The sequence below is a fragment of the Mycteria americana genome, chromosome 3 (genome assembly GCF_035582795.1).
Source record: "Mycteria americana isolate JAX WOST 10 ecotype Jacksonville Zoo and Gardens chromosome 3, USCA_MyAme_1.0, whole genome shotgun sequence".
NCBI classification, from domain to species: Eukaryota; Metazoa; Chordata; class Aves; order Ciconiiformes; family Ciconiidae; genus Mycteria; species Mycteria americana.
Window position 1 is genome coordinate 45,496,461 of NC_134367.1, and position 20,616 is coordinate 45,517,076.

A 20,616-nucleotide genomic window follows, 5' to 3' on the forward strand; every position below is an offset into this window, starting at 1 on the left:
GCCAGAAACTATTTTCTGAAAATTTGGTGAGAACATTTTTGCTTTCATATTCTCTCCATTTTATAAATATCTTTGCTCAAGATCAAATCCTCCAGGAGTCTTTCCTTAAAAAACTAAGTTGAGCACCTTAAATCTTGCAAGGCTGTTTTTCCAGCCTAAAATATTTTCATATCCTTAAAGTGTGGACTTCAGAACTGGGACCAATATTTGAGCAGTAGCCTTAAAAATGCAATGTTGAAGCAGCAAGAGGGTTTGTTTCTTTTATTGGACAGTACTCGGTGTGCATTTTATGATATGAGCTGCTTTTTTTTTTTTTTTGCTGCAGCACTGTTCTGAGAACTGATATTGCTATTTATGACCACTTCTTAGTGCCTCCTGATGGCCTCTAAGTGTTGTTCCAAATAGAGCCTGGTATATTTTCTGTATCAGCTATGTTACCCATTTTCAGATTTTTTTTTTTTTTTAATGTGATCATTTTGCCAGGAAAGCCGGACAATACTCATATTGTGTCATTCTCATAATTTGTTACCCCACTGCTTTTGCAGAGTCTTCCGCAAACTCTGCGGGCAAAACTTACCATTCTCTGGTTCAATTAAACTGTTAACAGCATTGGACCAAGAATCAATTCCTTGAGGATTTTGCTGGAAAAAGTTGCATTGCTTTATAACTTACCATTAATAGCTTAATTTTGAGATTGTCATTGAACAAATCTTTGATCCATCTAAGATGCATCTTACTAAAAGTATGTAATATGTGAAATTTATGAAATATTGTAACGCTCAACTTTAATACTCCTTGTGTTAATTTGTCCCATTTTATTCTGCCAATATTTATTGTAAACTTGGGAAAATGAGCTCTTTTGAGGTTTCAAAAAAATAAGTTCCCCTACTGATGCCTTATTCCTTTCATACAAGTCAAATGTTAGTAGATAGCTGGGGTGATGTGATTCTTAGAATGCATTAGGAACTACCGATTTCAAATTGGTGACTGATTCTGCTTTGTCTGTCAAAATGATACTCAGTATTGAGTTATCCTCCACTGGATTCAGCCTTTCTGTAGATAGAGTATCACATACTGCCTTAAAATTCTGAGAAAGTTTTGTTGTTTTGGGTTGTTTAGCAAATATTTCCAAGTTTTGAATTTGTCTGTGTTAATTAACACGTCATTCCATATGTTTTGGACAGTTTGTTTCATTCTCTGGTGATATTAGATGTCCAGCTCACTACAGTTACCCTTTTCCAATTCTCTATTTTTAGATGTGTTTATTAGGTTTGTAATCCTTAAGCATTTCGTGACAGGCTGTTGCCTGGGATTCTGAAGCAGAGACAGGTTTTTAAGAAAAGTGGTCCCTTGCTGGGTTTATTACAGAGCAGTTGTATACATCATTGAAATGTTCCAGAAATAAAATGTCATAAAAAGATTCTGAAACAGAGTTGTTTGAATCATATTATATATTCCTTGCACATGAACACCTCCCCTGTTCTTATTTATACCTAGAGTGTTAACATTAGTATATTGATAATTTTGGAATATGCTCCCTGTTTGTTCTTTAGCGCAACGTGATGAGTGTTGACTTCCTTTTTTAGTTAGTGACTATCATGCTATTATCCATCTTCATCATTATTCATTTACATTTATGCAGAGCAGTTGGAGGAACTGTCACCCAGCCTCCTTGAGAAGCCATGTCTTCTCTGGATTGTGATTCTAACTCTCCTGCTAGATTCCAGTACTGTTTGCCCCTTATTATCTCTGGGCTTCTTGTCTGGATCTGCTCTCATGTTTTTTGGTCTGGGATTTGTCATGCTTCTGCATTTGAAAGTGGTAATATCTTTCTCTGACCTGTTGGGGCTCCTAAGCAGGACGACAGAAATGGACTTTCAGCTTTCAGGTTTTGTCATTGTGATTTGGCCCACAGTGGACGATGATGCAGACAGGATCTTGCTTAGCTGTGGAATGGATTATGGACAGTGCAGCTAGAACAGGATGAGATTTTAGCTGCAAAGTTCAAAGAAGTAATTACTGAGCATATCCAAACTATTTATTTTTCTAGAGGTTGATGAAGGGGGGGTCAAAGGAGGTTTTTCACAGTGACAGCAACTCCTACCAGCTATTTCCATTCTCAATATTTTTTATGTGGAAGAGCAATGGTCTTTTCTGGTCAGTCTCATTCTTAGTAATGTGTAATATGCTTTTTGAGATGTTTTCAGGAGATTTGAGACATTCATTCTGAGGCTGGAAAACTTCATCTTTGAAGTATTGAATGTTGGCAAAATAGTAAGTTACTGAAAAAAGGCATTGGAAAGGGGAACTGCCAGGTACCTTAATGCCTCTACTAACAGATCTATCAATATTGTTAATTTTTTTTTTTTTTTAAACTCTCCCCCTCCCCTCCATGCTGGTAATGAAGATGGGGATTAAGAACAAAAATCACACTTCAATATATTGTGTATTAGAAACATATTTTCTAATTGTATTTTCACTATGTTTGAAAGTTTTCATGCTTTATATTGATTTAAAACTTACTTTGTTTTTCAGAATATTAAGGGGATTTCCTTGTCTACTTTTGAAACAAATCTTAAGAAAATTATTGAAATAATTTTTCCCCCAATAAGTAATTGGTATGTACCAGGACAATTACAAGATCCGTTACTCAAATATAGAAAGAAATTAAATAAGCAATTGGAAAATAATTTCTAAGCATCCTCAGTAGAATCTACTGCATCTCAGTGGATCATACTCAATTCCCATTTGTAACATGTCATATTATTTCTGTCCTGCCTGGCAGACAGAGGGCTGTTACTGTGTCTCACTTGAGGACCAAGTTTACGGAGAATTTTCGTGTATTGAATCATAGGATGGCTTTGAGCTACTAATGTGATACTATCAAGAAAAAGGCAGTTTGAGTCTAGGGTATTTCATGCAAGGTAATTTATAAAGCTAAGGAAATATTAATGCCTGGTGTATAAAGTACTGCTGAAAAATCATGAGTGCTGTGAAGAGTTTGCCCATACAGAAGAATAAATGAAGTCAAACTGGGAGAGGTATAGAAAAGGGCAGCTAAGATGGTCAGGAAGGCCTGTTTTACGTGAGGAGATTAAAAGAGCTTGGCTTGTTTAGTCTAGCAAAATGAGGGCTGAGGAGGACTACCACTGCTTTCTCTAACTACATCAAGGGAATAAATACTGGGGGAGGGGGGAGCAGGGCGAGAGACAGTGCTGTTAAAACTAAATGATAATGTTGGCACAGGAACAAATGCATATAAACTGTCTGAGTAAATTAAGGAGGAAATTAGGAGGCAGAGTCTCAAAATCAGCTGAGCCTTCTCGTAATAGTAGTTGGGAGCAAGAATAGGGCAAGTTTTAAGATGTATCTTTCTTAATTTATGACGAAGATGATTTGATGAGCTTGTCCAGTATAGTAGGGGAATAGGCACCCTCTCCTGTATTCTCATGGCCTTAAACTGTTATTAGAGTCTGCAAAAGAATTGGAAGCAATAGTATTGTCCAGTCCTATTTTTTCTTTATTCTTCTTGTTGATGGTAATTATTTTTTTAACTGCTACTCCTGTGAACTTTGGGTTTCTAAAGGACAAAACTTGCTCCTTCTGGATTTGACAATATTAGCAACAACAAAAAAAAAAGTTAACATTTACCATAAAAGACTGTTGGTGGTTGATGGATTAGCCAAGTAGTTTTCAGCTTTCCTCAAGCACTATAGTAACTCTGAAGAGTTAGCAAAAATATAAAGTAATGAAACATCTGTAAAGACTGTGTACCAATATTTTGTGATTTCTGCTGGAGTAAAGAATGCAGGATTGTCATTCCTCATAACATATTTGAAGAAAAGACAGGCTCCCATAAATGGCAAAAACTGTAAACATTGATAAATCTGATTAAATCCTCCCTTTGGGTTTTTACTGTCTGAAATGGTATAAAAGGGCCAGGTGAAGGGTTAGATGATCTCCATGTTCCGTTTCATCCCCGTATCTTTATTTGTTAAATAATACTGATAGCTACAGTTATCTTGCCAGGAATACCTGTCAAGATGTGAAGCCAGGTGAGATGTGAAGCATTTCATTTGGGGAGTATCTGTGCCAGGTGCAGTTAAAAAAAAAAAAAAAAATTGCCACAGCACCATCTGTTTTGCAAAGGAAAGCAGCCATTGAAAACTCTGCAGAACCTTACCTGTGGTTGTTCCAATGGTACTGTGAAACTTTAGCTGTGTAGTCTTAATGTTTCATTATTATATTTCTTTCCATGATACCCGTAATCATGTATGCAATATATGAAAGGTATGTATAATCAGGGTCACTTGGAAATATTTGTACTATTTAGTAACTTAGATTAATCTGTTTAAGATTCTAGATTATGTTTACTGGTTTGGTTTTGCTTTTGAGTATCTGCATATGGCACGTTTCACTTTCTTTTTCGAAGACCACACATACATCTCATCACTTGAGTAATCTGAGAATGTCATGTCTTTCCACTGTGCTTGTGAAGGTCACAGGCCTCCTCCATGCCTTTGAAGAGGGTGCTCACTAGCACCAGCCATCAGGACTGAAACGGAAAACTAAGAAGATATAGGAAAACACTAAGTGAGAAGGGAAATGAATTCTCATAGGGAAGAGGGAAAATAATAGGGCTGAAATGTTTTGATACTATTCCTCTTGTACATAGCCCCAGACCTACTTTGAAATAACACCAACGATGCAAAATAACTTTTCATGCTTAGAAGAGAAAACAAAAGCAGGTATTAGAGAAAGTGTTGAGAAAGCAGTGATCTACCAGAAAAATTAATTATATAAAATGAGTCATTTAAAAAGTGATCCTTTACTATGCCTATAAATACATCTACAGTCTGCACTGATCTTGTAATAAATGTAAACACAGTTTTATACATTGCAAAATTCTGACCCAGCTGTTCCACTGTGACCAGGCTTCAGCAAAATGTCTTTCATGGTTCAACTGGATGGCTTTGGTGTTTAGTGGAGGAAAATTTCAAATAAGATCTAAAATACAGTTTTTGAAGACTTTGTGCTTATGCTTAGTATGAAATAGGTATGTCTGCTGTTGTGCTGTTGAGGACGTGCGTGATCCGTTAGTTCTTATGTAAATGTGTAAGGTTTTGCAGAACTAGAACCCTTGATATAGAAAGGAAGAGCTAGAAACAACAGAACCAGATTTCTTTTCTCTTAAAATTGTGTTGATCCCTTTTGTTGTCAGATAAGTATATTTTTGTCACTACAATTTATCATTTTGTTACCCCCCTTATCTATTTGGAGTCTGTCTTTGCTATGATTTATGTCAAGGTTCTCTTCTGAATGGTGCAGCTTGTTCATAGTATTTAACATAGCAGAGAACCTGGAGGACTTGGGGTCAAGACCCTGTTGTGCTAGGTGCTGCTTAAGGATTTTGAATAAACACATCCCTGTCCCAGAGACCTCACACTTCCTTTTTTGCTTTAAAGAGGCTGAATCCCTTTTAGGAAAAGGGGAAATAATGTCACCACGCAACTCTTCTCTGTTACAGCAGCAGGGCTAGTCATTTAATATCTTGATTTATAACAGTGTTGTAATCTAAATAGGAAGCAGGTGGAGTTACAACTGGGTACGATACTTCGGATATTAATGGCTTGGCTTGGCAGTGGAATTCTAAAGCTGTATATACTTTTTCTGTCTTAATTATGCATTCATTAAAAGCTTTTATACCCAACAGAATAAAGTAAATATTGTTTGATCTCTGTAGTGTGCTCCCAGACTGTAGATTTGCACAGCGGGGTCTTGATAATCTGAATAAATTGTATTTCCCCAAGGAGTTTATCTTTCAAATAAGGTCATAAAGAAATGCATTCTTTCCCCTTAGTTCTCCTTGTGCTTTTTCTGCTATTTATAACATGGAGCAGAGGAATAGAAGTATATTGTAGTCTGCTGTGTACTTGGTTATGATTAACTCTAATTTATCAATCTGTTACTTACATCCTTTTCTGTGGCTTGTGCAAGGCAATTATTCTTTAAAGTACAAACGAATAAAGATGGATTTGGAAGTAATTTAAATACAATGTTTATATCTATTATTCCTGTTTGACAATCTATCATATCTCTATATTAAAATGCACCTCTGTATTAAAACATGGACAATGTCACATCATTTATTTTGAATATTTAATATTGTCGTCTTTCAGATTATGTTTGTTCGGAAAACTGATTTTCTTTTACAAGGGTTTTAAATGTCAGCTCATTGTTAAATTGGTTTGGCATCTAAAGGTTGATACTACTGAATCAGAAGACCAGTAGTGTAGAACAATGGATTCTCTTACTTCAGAGAGGGGGGAGGCGGGGGGGGGGGGGGTGTATAGTAAGTAGAATGCATAGGATCAAAGGTAGTTTCTCATTTTAGAAGTAGACACTGATAAATAACTTGGCCAATTTATTAAATTGGTTTGAGTTTACTGTGAGATTTTAGAACTATTTCAACTGTTAGTTGTAAGATCTATATATATAATCTTATACATATTTTCTTAGTCTGAATGTGTTCCAGCAGTGTAACATACATCGTATTAGAAGAGATAGGATCGCTACCTTTCCCTAATTCTCTTCAGCTCTTAGTGGCAGTTCTGCTTGTGTTCATATTTCATCCTTCAGTTCAAGAAAGATAAGTGGCATATATTTAAAAGTTTATAAAAAGAAGATTAAAAGTTTCAATAATTTACATAAGCCTATTTTGTATTGCATGTTTTTAAAGAATGTATACTGTGATACAGTACCGGAAGAAAGTTGCACACGACTTCTAAATTTTGTAGCTGCTCTTTTAACACAATATAATAAAATCTGTGGAAAACAAGAGACTGCCAGAACTCTTATTCATGACCACACCTAAATTTAATTTCATAGTAACCTATTTAATTTTTAACAAAGTTTTTAATTCAATTAAGAGTTTAGTTTGAAAATCTATTCAAATTGGACTGAGTTGACAGTGATTGCTTTGATACTTCCTGTTGGATTTTTGTTTTTAAAGCTAGAAGATAAGGTGCATTTTTTTTTTCCAGCTAACTTACATACTGCATTTTAGTCTGATGTTGCTGGAAGTCTTACCACATATGAAGAGCTGATCTGTGGTATACATCTTGCAATCTCAGTGTGACATTTTTGCCCTCTAGTATCATGACGGAGACAGTAATGTATAGTACTGTATAATTTTGATTTGACTATTGGCATGACAGTGTGATAATTTTCAATTGTAAAAGCTAATGCACTACTTGCTTCTTTGGCTGTGAAATACAAACCTGTAGATCAACTCTAACCTTACAAAACCAGAAACGAATGTTTCTGATTACAGGCCAAGACCAGTTTTAACAAAATATACTTGCAATATTCATCAAGCAGTAAACCGTTAAGTCCAGCAGGTCACTAACACATTATGTTAGGCGAACCATCAAAAATCCTCTGAAGCTTACCAATGAAAATAAGTAAAAACATAAACCCCCATAATAAATAAATAAATAGACACATAAATAAATAAGCATCTGAAATAAGTGAACACATACAAATAAAAATAAATACTATTGTAAATAAACAACTGGTGAGAGTTTATTTATCCATTCATAAGTATATTTGGCATCTTCAACTGTATGATAGCTTTCATAAAAAACTTCAGTTGGTGTTGATTTGAGGGGATAGGGGAGTTTGGGGGATCATCAAAAATAGCCAAACTAAAAATGAAGGCTTACCAGTGTCTTTCAGATTTCACTGCAAATGTGAAGATTTTTCAGGGGAAAACTGCATTTTTGTGTCATATTACTGTTTCTCTCTAATGAGGAAAGATTTTATTATGATATCTCCAGTATTGTCCTCTTCTGAAGTCCAGCAAAAGTCATATGTCCTCCTCCATTGACAGTGGGGTTTGATCAGGCCTGTATTTTAGATGGGCTGTTGATCCTCAGATCACAATACTTGATTCTTTAGTTGTTTATTTTAATCCTCTCCAGATATAGCTGTTGACTACAAAAGAGCTCAATAAATATACACTGAGCTCTTCTAAATTTCTTTCTGGATGTTTGGCATTCATTCAATCAGGGAGTTGTTTGAAAAGATCGTCTTCCAAACCAGGGACAATAAACCACGGTTGTTGCTTGTCAAATGCTGTGACGTTTACTTTGATTATACTCCTGTGCATTGTTGCCACCATTGCATGGCCATCACAGAAGTGGTGGTGTGAGGTCTGTGATCTGCAGGTATTAAATCACCGAGCAAGCGCACAAACCAGATACTTCTCATGTAAACATTCATTCCTTTCTCTTTCTTTCTGCAATGGGGAAGGATTTATCCTTACCTCCTCTATGTTAGTGTGAAGAGGAGCTCACACTAGCCTATCTGTGGCTTTTGGGATGATGGCTGTTAGTGCTTGTTCTGGCAACGTAAAGAACTTCTCTTTTGTTCTTCCAAGAAAACAATGGGAAACTCCTATGCGGCAGTTTAAGTAGATAATGGATAGGATTTATCTTTAATGTACAAGCCTGCCAGGGAAGGTGCGCTGTTCAGACTGGGAGATTATGTAACAAGCAGGAGCCTCCACAGGAATTTGATTCCGTTTCCTCCAGTACTGACTCCTCTAAGCAGGTGAAAAAAATTCTTTCTCCACTCTCCATTGCATATGCATAAACAGCTCCACAGTCATTGGGACAGCCACCCAATTCACACGTTCAAGATGTAGTCCATAAAACATTCCAAAAAAACCCCTCTTCGCACTTTCCCATCTTCCCTGTTGCTCTGCTCTATCTGCCAGCCGTGCAGCTCATTTGACATTTACAAGATTTCTTGTCAGTTTCATTTGGTGCTGCCATTCCATCCAGCAGAGCAGTGAAAGTGAAATTGACTTAATTTAGTCTGTTTCTCTTTCCTGCTCTAGTCCCTATGTTAACTAACCAGCAAAGTGAAACTGACAAGACTTCTTGTCATTTTCACACATGGAGCTGGTCAAGGAGAAGGCGGCTGATAGGGAGCAATGCGGTAAATTGGAAGATGAAAACCAGGATTGCGGAGGGGAGAGGAAGAGAAGTGTGAGCGTACAGCAAGAACAGAGAAAACGGGTAAACACGCTTATTTCCCAGACGTCCTGGGTGCTTTTCGCTACTACAGATGAATTCTTGGCCTCTCCCCTGAAGAGCGTCTGGTCTAGAATAGCAGTAGTTAGCTGTCCAGATGCTAATTTACAAGGGATGCCAAGTTGAAAACATTACCTTGTAAATATAGGTTATCTGTTACCAGGATGGAAAAAACTTCCTGCACTGAGTTACTGTAGCTTTTGTCTCCACAGATTTTCTGCTGCTAGAAGGGGGGAGGAGGAATATGAGGCCAGCATCCACTATAGGTTGATGTCAGTGGCTGGAAAAAAAGGGTCTACTTGTTCATTGAAGACAAATTTATACATAATAAAATGTAGCTCAGCATCTTGTATTTTGTGAGGTTTCATGGAACTAAAAGTCATACTACACAGGTGCTCTAGTTCAATCAAAACAGTAAATAATGAACAAACAATTGCTTTGTAACAAACCGTTGTAGTTAAATACATTTTTTTAATCCACTTGTTAAATCCTGCGAGCTCTTGTCATATAGTGTAAATCATGCTGGTTTATTATTTGATGTACTAATCCATATTTCTTACAGATGCAGTATGCGTATATAACCTTAGCGGTTGCAATATAAAGTAGTACTATCATATATATTTGCATATGCACTGGTAACATTTACACATACATTTTGAATGAGGCTGTGTTAATTAATTTCAAGTTATATTACCTTCCTTCTCCACAGCTCCAAAAGAACAACCTTTTTTCATTATCTGAGACCTATGGGTTTTTTAATTCTGTTTCTTTTTTTTTTTTTTCTGAGATGTATTTTGTTTGCTTCACCCATTTAGGAATTAAATAGTTTTAATTACTTGGACCTGTATAAGCTTGCGGACCTCTTCAACCTGACTTTGTTGGAGAATGCAGTGGTTGACTTCTTAGTAAAACATCTTTCTGAGCTATTGAAGAGTCATCCTGAAGAAGTTCTGGCACTCCCATACTGTCTCCTTCGAGAGGTTTTTAAAAGTGATAGACTCACTTCACTCAGTGAAGAACAAATCTGGCAGGTAAGGAGATTGGTGAACAAGCAGAATGTGTGATACTTTATAAACCATAGCAGTAATCTGTTGTTTTGAAACCCTGGAGCAATCTTGAGGGAGAATAAGCACTTGAGCAAAAACTGTGAATAACAACTGAGGGAAATTTTTAAATGAAATTCAGAAAATGTTGTGTTGTGTTAATGCAATTAGTTTGTTTGAAAGAGAAATGTGTCTTGTTGCTTAACTTGTGTTACTCAGATGTGGCCAGAGATTTTCTTCCAGATCCAACTTTGGTGGGAAGAGATGGCCAATGCAGGCAACTCAATTATCATTGCCTCTGGTGAGGCTAGTGCAGCAAGCCTGCCAGCAAACCTGCTTCTGCAGTCTCTCCCATTCACTTCTGACAAACTTAGCTGTGTAAATTCAGTAGTCATTTAAATTGTTTAGGCCACCACAGCTGAGTTTGCCTGAAGCAAATTAGCGTATCATCACACAGGCTGCTCTGCTCAGAGATGCGTGGAGGCATCAGTGGAAGGTTTGTGGCAAGAAGCTGGTGGTGATCGTTTCTTTTAAAAAAGCTGGCTCTTGAAAAGGACCAGGTTGCTAGCCATAGAATATTAACAAGATAAAAGCATTATGTTGTGACCTTTAGTGTGGAGGGGGGTGGGGTGAGAAACCTAATATGAAAAAACCATGTAGCCTGTAAAGAGCAACACCAAAACAAAATCTGTCCTTGGAAACATTCCCGTCATATGTCTGTAAAAATTGCAATTCACAATATAGTAGAAGGAAATCTCTATAACACCGGTTACCCAAACACTTCTTTCTGTTTCCTTTTTGCTGTCATGTTTTATAGAAGAAAAGTATTTCAGGGTATTTCAAGGTAGAAAGTAACTTCCTAAAAAGAAAGCACAGGTTTCTTTCAAGCAAGTGGGTTATCTTGGTCCAACGGAGAAGCCTGAGCATCAGAAGATAGATTTATATTTCAGTCCCTGTTATTTATCTACTTATCTTTTGGATTATTCTAAGCAAATCATTTCACCTATATGCCATCATTTTCTCAAAGTGTAGAATGTGTGTTCATCTGTGGGGCACTTCATGTTCTGTAGATGAATAACATCATGCCGGAACAAAATATTTATTCTTAACAAATAAAAATGTCTAGTTAAGCTCTTCAAGCCACAAAGACAGTATGCAGATGTAACTTAACCCTTCAGTTCATATTTGTTTCTGAAACTTTGAGGCTACAGATTATAGAGTATTTTAAAAAGATGATATTTTCTGCAAATATTAATATAAAGTTAGACTTTCGCATGTCCTAGTCTCTGGAGGATGTCTGTACAACAGAACCTGCAGTACGCTACCCATGATGGTGGGTTTAGTTTGGGTTTTTTAAGCCTGATTTTTAGGCCTAACCCAGTAGTACTACACTACTGGGAGTACTAGCCCATATTCCCTTTATCAGAAAAGGTTTTGTTGTACAAGTTCATATATAGGGCATGGCTGATTGGCCAATTGGGTTTTATCATAATTTCTCTGCCGGGTTAGTGAAATATCCTAGCTACCTGCTTGGGTATACTTTCGCTAGAAAAGTTGCTGCAGAAAGCCACACAAGTATTATTTAATGCTAGCTCAGTAATGAACAAGCATATACAGAATAGTATGCCCTATGCAACTGCTGAAACAAAGTTTGGGAAGTGGGAGTTTTTAAATCTTGTGTCATTGTCCTGTCCTGCAAGAAGAACTCGGAAATAATTTTCTTAATTGTGTGCACTCCAGTCAATGAACCCTTCATGAGGCAAATATGACAAAGCTTCTGTTTCTGTTGCAGGGTCATACTGGGGAGAGATACTTATAGGTAATATGCTGCTTTTTGAGTGACAACAAACTCCACACCGTCCATTTAAGTGTTATCATAATTGCCTCTCTAAAGGTTACTAATGCTGTTCCGAAGAATTTTTTTTAAACTAGTTTTCCGCTGCAGGCAAAACATGCGTGTGTCTTTTTAATTCAGTCTGTACAACCAGGAATAAATATATATTTATAAATATTCCAGGTCCCCTGAATGAATTAAAAGACACACATAAATATTTACCAATTTAGGCATTCAGAAGGCAATAAGAAACTGGGTTTTTTGCTTTATCTTAGTAAATAAGTAATTCCCTCATAGTCAACCCAATAGAAGAAAATCAAATCAGACCAGCTATATTGCCTCAAGTGTAGTTAAGTTCATCATTTTTGCTAAGGTTATAGTGGTAATGCAATATACCATGGAAGAATCTAATATTCAGCCCAGGGTGAAGATTGGGTATGCCAGAGGATTAGTGTCAGGGTGCTTTATAGAAGTGAAACTTGATGGACAGGCTGGAGACAGATCTACAGAATCTCATTAAATTGCTGAATTGTTCATTACTGAGCACTCTCACTGTAATAAAGTGCTCATTGACTTTGACAAATCCCCATCCCATGTCTTAAGGAAGAACAGCAAAGCAAGAGGTGTTGGGGAAGCTGGAGGAAATTGGCACAAAGTGGGGCAGATAATAGAAAAGCTGATGGGGGATGCTACCGTTTGATTTGTCTGTCTTACCTGTGACTAGTGTGGCCTCCTGCGCACGCACATGCACGCATGTTATGGCTATATGAATTCAGCGTGTCCCCAAGGCACCTTTACTAGTAGGGCTCCCATGAAGCCCTAAGCACAAATTAAAGCTTCCCTCAGAGAACCTCTGGAAAGGGTGCCACTGTCTGCAGAGCACAGTTATTTTCACTAGTTTAAATTTCCAATGTCCACTGGGCGATTCGATCCTAATGCACATGAAGATTAAGGCAGTTATTTTAATGCATCAAAATGTGTATACGGAGTGATGCTTGAATATGATTTAAACTGAAGTGACTGCAGCTCATATCTGGCACATTTTGGATTTTTGTTAGACTACCTATTCACAGTTGCCCAATTTTAGTGAATATGGTGAAATATAACCTTGAACAAACCAAGTCTGAGAAAGTTAAACAGTAATATTAATGTCAGTATACAGGCTGTGGATTAATGTAGAATACTACAGTGATTCCTGCTGATTCTTTCAGAAAGAAAGATGTGACTTCCAAACCAGGGTAAAGTGGACAAACTAAGTAGTTCATTCCTCTTTCTACCTCTTAAAATCTTAGGAAACTCTTTGGCCTAATGTAGGTGTCTGATTTTTAGTGGAGACAATAGACAAGGAATACAATGATGCATTTCTTAAAACAAGTAAACAACAGAAAGAAAGCCCACCAGAAAACCCCCATAGGCTATGAAATTGGAGCAATTTACAAGGCATTTTTTTAGCTAGGCTAAGCCAGTAACAATGATTATTAAGTGACATAGGATTTGTTTTCATATTGATTTTTTTACATTTTACTAGCATGTGAGATTATGAAATATTTTGTATATATGAAATTTATGATTTGTCAGCTGCATTAAAGTGTGAGTAAACTTAAAGCAGTGACATGGACTAAAGGATTAAATACGAAAATGAAGAAAACTAGGGAAGAATCCTGAAGAAGTTGGAGGGAAAAAAAGCAGATTCTTTGGTATTTTTCCTCTTCAGCATGAGCTGTGCGGCGCACTTTTTTTCACAGGAAATGGTCATGATGAGGACATAAACGTCTAGTTTATCATGAAGTGAAAAGTGAATCTTTTCATAATTGGCCATTACTCGAAAGGCTCATTGGCTCTACTTTAAGGAAGCAGATGAATCCTTTCCCTTGATAATTGAAAAGGTAACCAACCCTGTACAACAGAACGTGTTCTCAGAGAAATCTAGCAGTAGAGGGCTTCTTGTTGGAACCTTAGCAAGTAGAAAGCAAGCCAAAGATTTAAGTAATACACTTAATGTTTATTACTGATGTTAGGCTTAGTTTTAGTATAGTTATACCTTATCACGTTCATTATTAAAAACTTCAGTGTCATGAGGCTTAAATGTTCATATTTCAAGGATCATACTTATAGTTACAGATAGAAATATCTACTGGATCATTCTGTCTCCCAGCAATACATTGGTCAAATGATACTGTATTAATTACGGCACTTGATCCAAGGTGAAGTCTCAAATCACGTTTGGCAAAAAATCTTAACATGACATTCATTATAGATTAGTTTCTTCCTTCTCTGCTACTGTTTAAGTAGGTTGTTAAAGGATATATATTTTTTTAAACAGCTAACATTAAAAATAGATTAATTTTAGTATTTGCCAGTACTTCTGAAGTTAAGGTTAGGAGGTTTTACTTTACCATGCAACTCAGTTTCTTGGTAATCAACTGATAAGCAAGCAATCTAGGAAAAATTGGTAGATAAAACTGCATGAGTAGTTTATTCAGCTAGAAAGCATGCAACTATGTCGTGTCTTTTCCAGGGCTAGGCTCCCAAGACATTCCAGCCCTGTTAACTTCCTTGTGTGCAACCTGTGAACTTGTCTTCATAAAGCAGATGTTCCACATATGAAAGGGTAGCACAAGTTATTCCTTTTGTTACTGTGGATGTGACGTGCAAAATCAGTCTTAGGTCTCTGTATTAGAGAAGTGTCTTTGCTTGAATAAATAGAAAAATAAAAGACAGGAAGACTACAGTGTTAAAGGTCAATATGAGTTGTTAAGCATCTATTTTATAAAAATAATAAATGTATAAATTCAATTTTCTTATTAAAGTCCTGTTTATCCTTTTCTAAGGGAGAGTAAAATGCCCTATTTTCAACTGCCTTTTCTTACACTTGAGCTCCATTTTGAATCTTCTGGTGGCATTTGTGGAGGGCCAAAAGTATTCTCAGGCAGAAATCCCACAGAGTTCAGTTCTGTTGGAGATTTTGCGGTGTGCACATTATAGCAGGCTGTTACAATGGAACAGTTCTCTGCTGAAGACAGGCCCACAGACATCTTCCATACATCTCCAGTGATGCCCACTTTTTCCTATGCAGAACAGCAGTTTCTAAAGTGGGTTGTCATGTTCCCAGTACAAGCTTGCCATTCCTTCAGTGCAGTACTTGAATTTTTTTTTTGCTGTCAATCTTTTGATTCTACAGAGCAATTTTTAACATGGAGAGAGCAAAATTCATGTTTCTCAGGGGCATATATATGTTTTGATGAAATGTGGACTAAGTGCCTTGCTAAATGTGAACTTAAGTTTTACTGCAAAACAAGTAACGACATAAAAGAGTAAGTGAAGGAAAGCATCTCAGTAATCAACGTTGTGTTTAAACAGTATATTAGCCTTTCACTGTTCAAGAAATAAGCTTAAGTGCTCTCTTGGGCAATAAGTGAAATCACGTCTGGTGGTCTAATGCTCGTCCCTAGTGAGTATTTAGCCTAAGTAGAAAACCATCATACTAAAACATGGCTGTCAGCCTCTTATCAAGAGAGGCATAGGAGAGAAAAAAGGAGTTTGATGCCTATCAAGGCCAAGGTGAATTGGTGAGGCTATATGGGAAAATCAGCATATTGCCCATGCATGTTTTGCTGTGTTTTCACCCCCTTTTTCATACCCTTTTCCTGAGTAGTCTATGTAAAGTGCCAAAGAGCCACCCTTGAATCCCAGTATCCACTGTGCTGGATCTGTGATGGTTGCACTGTGTATCATGACTAGCTGCAAGCAAGATTAAGTAGTTACTCTCAAATAAAAACAGTGTGAAAACATAACCTATGATAGAATGTAGGTTTCCTTTTCCTAAGGCTAATCCTCATAATCACAGGTATCTCACCTAAATTGACTGTGTGCAATGGTAATATTCCTTTTGGTCTCTCCAGACTATTTGTGTGGGACTCATTTTTATAAACATAGGCATATGCAGCATTTTTGGTAGGATATCCATGATATATAGGCCAAGCTGGCAGTTGTGGCACAGGCTCTGCAAGGAGATCAGTGTCCACTGGAGCTGCAGACGAGACAGGGTTCATGCAGGCTACAGTGGATCAAGGCAGTGGATGTAGGCAGCTGAATCTCACACTCTGCTCTGCTGACGTGCTCGGGTCACGCACATTTTTCCTGATATAATTTCTGCATCATTTGTAATAGTAATGGCATTTTGGCTTACAGTGAAAATGAATGCTGCCCCTGTTGGTGCTGTCCCCTTGCTTTATGAAACACCTTCCCCCTATGTCTGCCTTAGCTTAAATCTAATGGGCTCTTAATCTTGTCCTTTACAGTAAAGTTTTGTGAACTTTATATATGCTTTTGTTCTGAACTTTTGAAAGTTTCTGCCTGTTATTTCTTGAATATTGGCTAATCTTGTTACTGTTATTTATCAAGTATAGCGGTATAGAAAGGGATTTTCTATATTAAAACTAGGCTTATGTTAGGAGCAACTGTGTGCTCTTCTAATTTTCTTTTTGATACATGTCAGTTCCAATCAGAAAACTTGATTATTTTGCTGCTGTTGCTGTGAGCAATAGAGAAATTGCTGGAGGGCATTACTTTTGCCTCGGTGTCCTACAGTAACATTGCCTCACCTTATTTATCCCAGATTAACTTCAGAACTGCACAGAGCATCACACCAGTATTTAGGAAGGCTGCTGTGCCCACAGCTCTTGAATTTAGGTCACTTCTTCAGCTAAGCAATGAATGTGTGCTTTGATTTAGAAAGAGAAAAAGAGGACGCCAAGGTGTGCACACAGCAAGACCGCTTCTGTGATATTGCTTTCTGCATTTGAATTAGTCTGTTATGGTGGGGTTTGTGTTGACTGTTATGCTCTTTGTGGCACTGATCTATTGGAGATTAACTGAAATATAATTGTATTAATACACAGGTATATGGTTACATAAAAGAAAGCTGCTGAGGCTGTTGTGAAAGCCAGGCGTGATTGGAAATATACATTACATTCATTTTTTAGTTAAAGAAAAGAACAACATAAATAAAGTCTAAAACCCACAGATACCATGGATGATCAAATGAGGCAGTCTGTGGTTACTATCTTAGTTAATGTCTTCCATTCAGAGATACAAATGTTAGTAATCTCTACTCTTTCAAAATCCCAGTAAAGCTATTTAACATAGTTTCTGATGGATTTAAGCTTGTTGAAAATAATAGAAAATGAGAAGCTCTTTTGAGAATTTCCAGCTCCGTATTTCAACAAGTTTTCCTTTGTCAGCTGGTAGAAGCATTACCTCTATTTGTAACTATGTAACTATGGAGCCAAAGAAGATGAAGAAAGAAAATTGAATTCCAGGTTGTCTAAAACCATACAAATTGTCATCAATATGTTAAGAGAGCTAGAATCCAGTTTTGGGGTTAAGTGTTTCCGCTTGTACCTAAACTAAGTGTGTAAAGTTAGATGAAGTAAATTTGCACCCATATGTCTAGACCTGCTATTAAGTGGGTGCAGTTCAGCATGACTGCTGAGATCTGACCAGCTGTTGTCCCTTGCTATCACTCCTGCCCCAGGACCAGGACACTAGTGGCTCCAGGAGGGTGAGGAGGCAAGGAGATGGAAAAGCAGTGGCACTCCTGCACATCCTTGCTTACTCCAACAGGGAGACCCTTGGCAGCTTGCATACGCGTGTGAGCGAGCTGCGGAGCTGGGGGTTTCGTTGCCTCATGACAAAGGGTTCCTTATATTCCTTTGATCACCTTGGACTCCCTCGTGCCAGGGAGAAATGGAAGAAATTATGACAAATACATATGTCAAAAAGATCTTAAGGAACCTCACTGTGAAGTGGCTTCCAAGCTAGAGGTCTATGTGGGATAGTAATGACAGATGGAAAGATCACAGTCTCTGAAGTGAGAATCTGTGCTGAAAAGCTTTCAAACTGCTCCTTTAGGGTGGAGCCTATTTTAACGTTCGTGTGAAACTGTATGGGTCTGAATTTTATGAGGTTCACCTTTTAGCAGTTGCAGTTGTTTCAGTTTGCTTCAGCTATGATTTAGTTGGTTTAAATAATAAATTTATGTTTGTTTTAATCTTGTAGTAGGGAAGCTCTGACATTCCCAATTCATGAGATTGGGATCTTAAATGCATTTACAAATGTGACTCTAAGTGTTTAAGTCACTTTTTAAAAGAAATAACATTCTTAGGACAAATAGTTGAGTTTGAAAAATTAACTCATCACTTAAAAATAATATGAGTCCTGCGTTAACCTGAAGCCCATCATGTGGGGATTAAATCAAAGTCAATAAAATTGACATCATTAAGAGGATGTGATTTGATTAAAAGGGAAACTATTCTGTTCTCAAAAAAGCTGAGTGAGCTTGCTAGTGTACTTGCTTGTTCTTTTCGTATTTAAAAAAGGAAGGGGCAAAAATATCCCTTTGTGAAAAATTAGCCAAAAGAACCCAGATGCTAAAATACATATGTAACTTTGTTGTTGTCATGCTGTCCTCTGAGGCACATTCTTCACAGGAATTGAGAAAGCAGAAGTAAATTATCTGCTGACAGGAAAAGGCCTAAATGTTCCCACAGTTAATATTAGTGGGCCCATCCATGTTAAAATGAGGTTCCAGTGGCACTTCAGAGTTGAAGAATCAGGCTCACTAATGCATAACGTGGAGTTCAGTGCCTAACGTTTGATAACTGTGGAGGTGCAGTGGCTGGGAGAAAGTAGGGGACACTCGGACAGCTTTTGGCTCTGAGACCCGGACAGGTAAGCTGACACAGTTCTTGTCAGAGGGCTTGTTTGGTTCATTAAAATAGTAAAGCAGAACAAAACAGAAATAAAGTTCCTGTAGTGAAGGCACTGGTGATATCACTGGTTAAAAAAAAAAAAAAATAAATAAAACCACCTGGTGATTTCACTTGGAAAAATTGACCTTGGTGATTTTGTAGTAACATGGCATGTTGAGAGCATACATATATATAAACTGACTAAGGAGAGTATGTACTTTGATGTTCGTTTTTGTGTGTGACCTAAGATATTAATGACATACAAGTCTTGTATAGCTGTTGTCAAGATTATTATAGAAAATGATACATTTTTATGTGATTTGCTGGATTTGCCTATTAAATCCGTAGAAAATTATACCCTAACAATAGGGAAGAAAGGAATAGGAATCTTTCTACATTCAGGAACCATTTAGACTAATTTTCACAGAGCTGAATTGCATTTTTATAGAATTTTGTCGATTTTGTGCCTATTTCATTCTCTAACAATTTTTACTGATGAAAGCTTGTAGATTCCTGTCTCCATAGAGAGCCACTATGCTTCTAAAACATATTCCAAGGGAAAAAATAATGAGAGGAACAGCAATAAAAACAATGTGTATCAGATTGTGAAAGATTGTCATTTCCACTTACAATTATGTACTAGCAACTTATTTTAATGCTAAATGTGTCTACGTAAAGTTTCAGTGCATTTGATGTCAGCCCGAATGTTTCCTCTAAAAATAAAATGAGCAATTCTAGATTTTGAAATGATGGCTGCTGGGGGGGAGGAGGTCCTCTTCTTCCACCTCCCATGTGCTCTGTCCTCACCCCATTTGAGAAAAGAGAAAAGCTATCGTAAACTTTGATCTCCTTCAACTGAAATCAAATCACAGTTAAGAGTCCTAGTTACACGGCTGTGTTTATGAAGAGATAAGCTTCTGTTCACTGCAACTTCAGAAAAACTTACCGGAGATAAAGCACCTAGCAATGTTGGTTTTACCATCACGACAAATGATGGAGGGTCCGAACTTGAGCATTTTGCGATGCATTAGAAAATGGATGGCAAGAAGTTGTTACCTCAGAGCTTCTTGCCATTTGATCCAGTTGTTAAAGAGAGGCAGATCTGTTAGGCTCCATAGGTTTTAGGAACCTATGAAGCTACATTTTAGGGATGTTTATGATGGGGGGGCTTGTTTGTCATTTCTAACTGTCTATGGCTGGACCTGTTTGAAAGGAAAAAGCGAGGTTCTGTCTCCGGATACCATATTTTGGGTTTGGTTTTTTTGCTTTGCTTTGCTCTGGATAGATTGTCACCTTCCACACTCCTTTCTGATGATCTCGTTAAATCAAAATTTACTTCGATTGCAAAGTAATCCTACTTCAAGTAAGTAGAGCCTTTCCAGTGTGATCAACCCCAGCTCATTTATTTTATTTGTGTACACTTCCAGGTGTGATGGTCATTGCAGTGCACAGGGAAATAGAGTGGTTGTCAGTAGTGGGGTAGCTAAAGTCTGTTGCAATAGGGTCTACGCACTAGCTCATACAGGTTTTAAACACACCATTGTACGTATGGAGCTAAGGGGTTGCGCTGGGCCTTGCTCGTTCCTTTGATCATAGTAGAAGAATGAGTTTAGGTGCAAGAAGCACATTTGTAGGTCTGCCTTTGTAGAGAAGCTCCAAATGACTGTAAAGGAAACTACTCCATGGTTTGAGGACTTGATCACACAAGAACGCACTTCTCCTGAAGCACACTATGGGATAGTTTTGTCTTTGCTGCTCCAAGAAGGTTAAGGAAGAATGCAGTGTTTTATTGCCTGTATGGAAATGTGCTTTTCAGCTGCAAAAATATCTCAAATACTGTTGTCAGGTGATATTTAGGGATCCGTTTTGTCCTCAGTTTGATGCCTGCA

General features: G+C 37.4%; 1 protein-coding gene across 7 annotated transcripts in view; it reads left to right on the top strand.

Annotated features, from left to right (window-relative positions):
• The window catches only part of KLHL32 (kelch like family member 32), a 97,184-nt gene that overhangs the window by 48,409 nt on the left and 28,159 nt on the right, over window positions 1-20,616 (top strand). For 5 of the 7 annotated variants that reach the window (XM_075497312.1, XM_075497318.1, XM_075497313.1 and 2 more), the window contains one exon: window positions 9,914-10,129. The exons of the other annotated variants lie outside the window; for them this stretch is intronic. In XM_075497312.1, coding sequence (XP_075353427.1) covers window positions 9,914-10,129 — 216 coding nt within the window. The remainder of the gene's footprint in view (window positions 1-9,913; window positions 10,130-20,616) is intronic. 7 annotated transcript variants of the gene reach the window in all.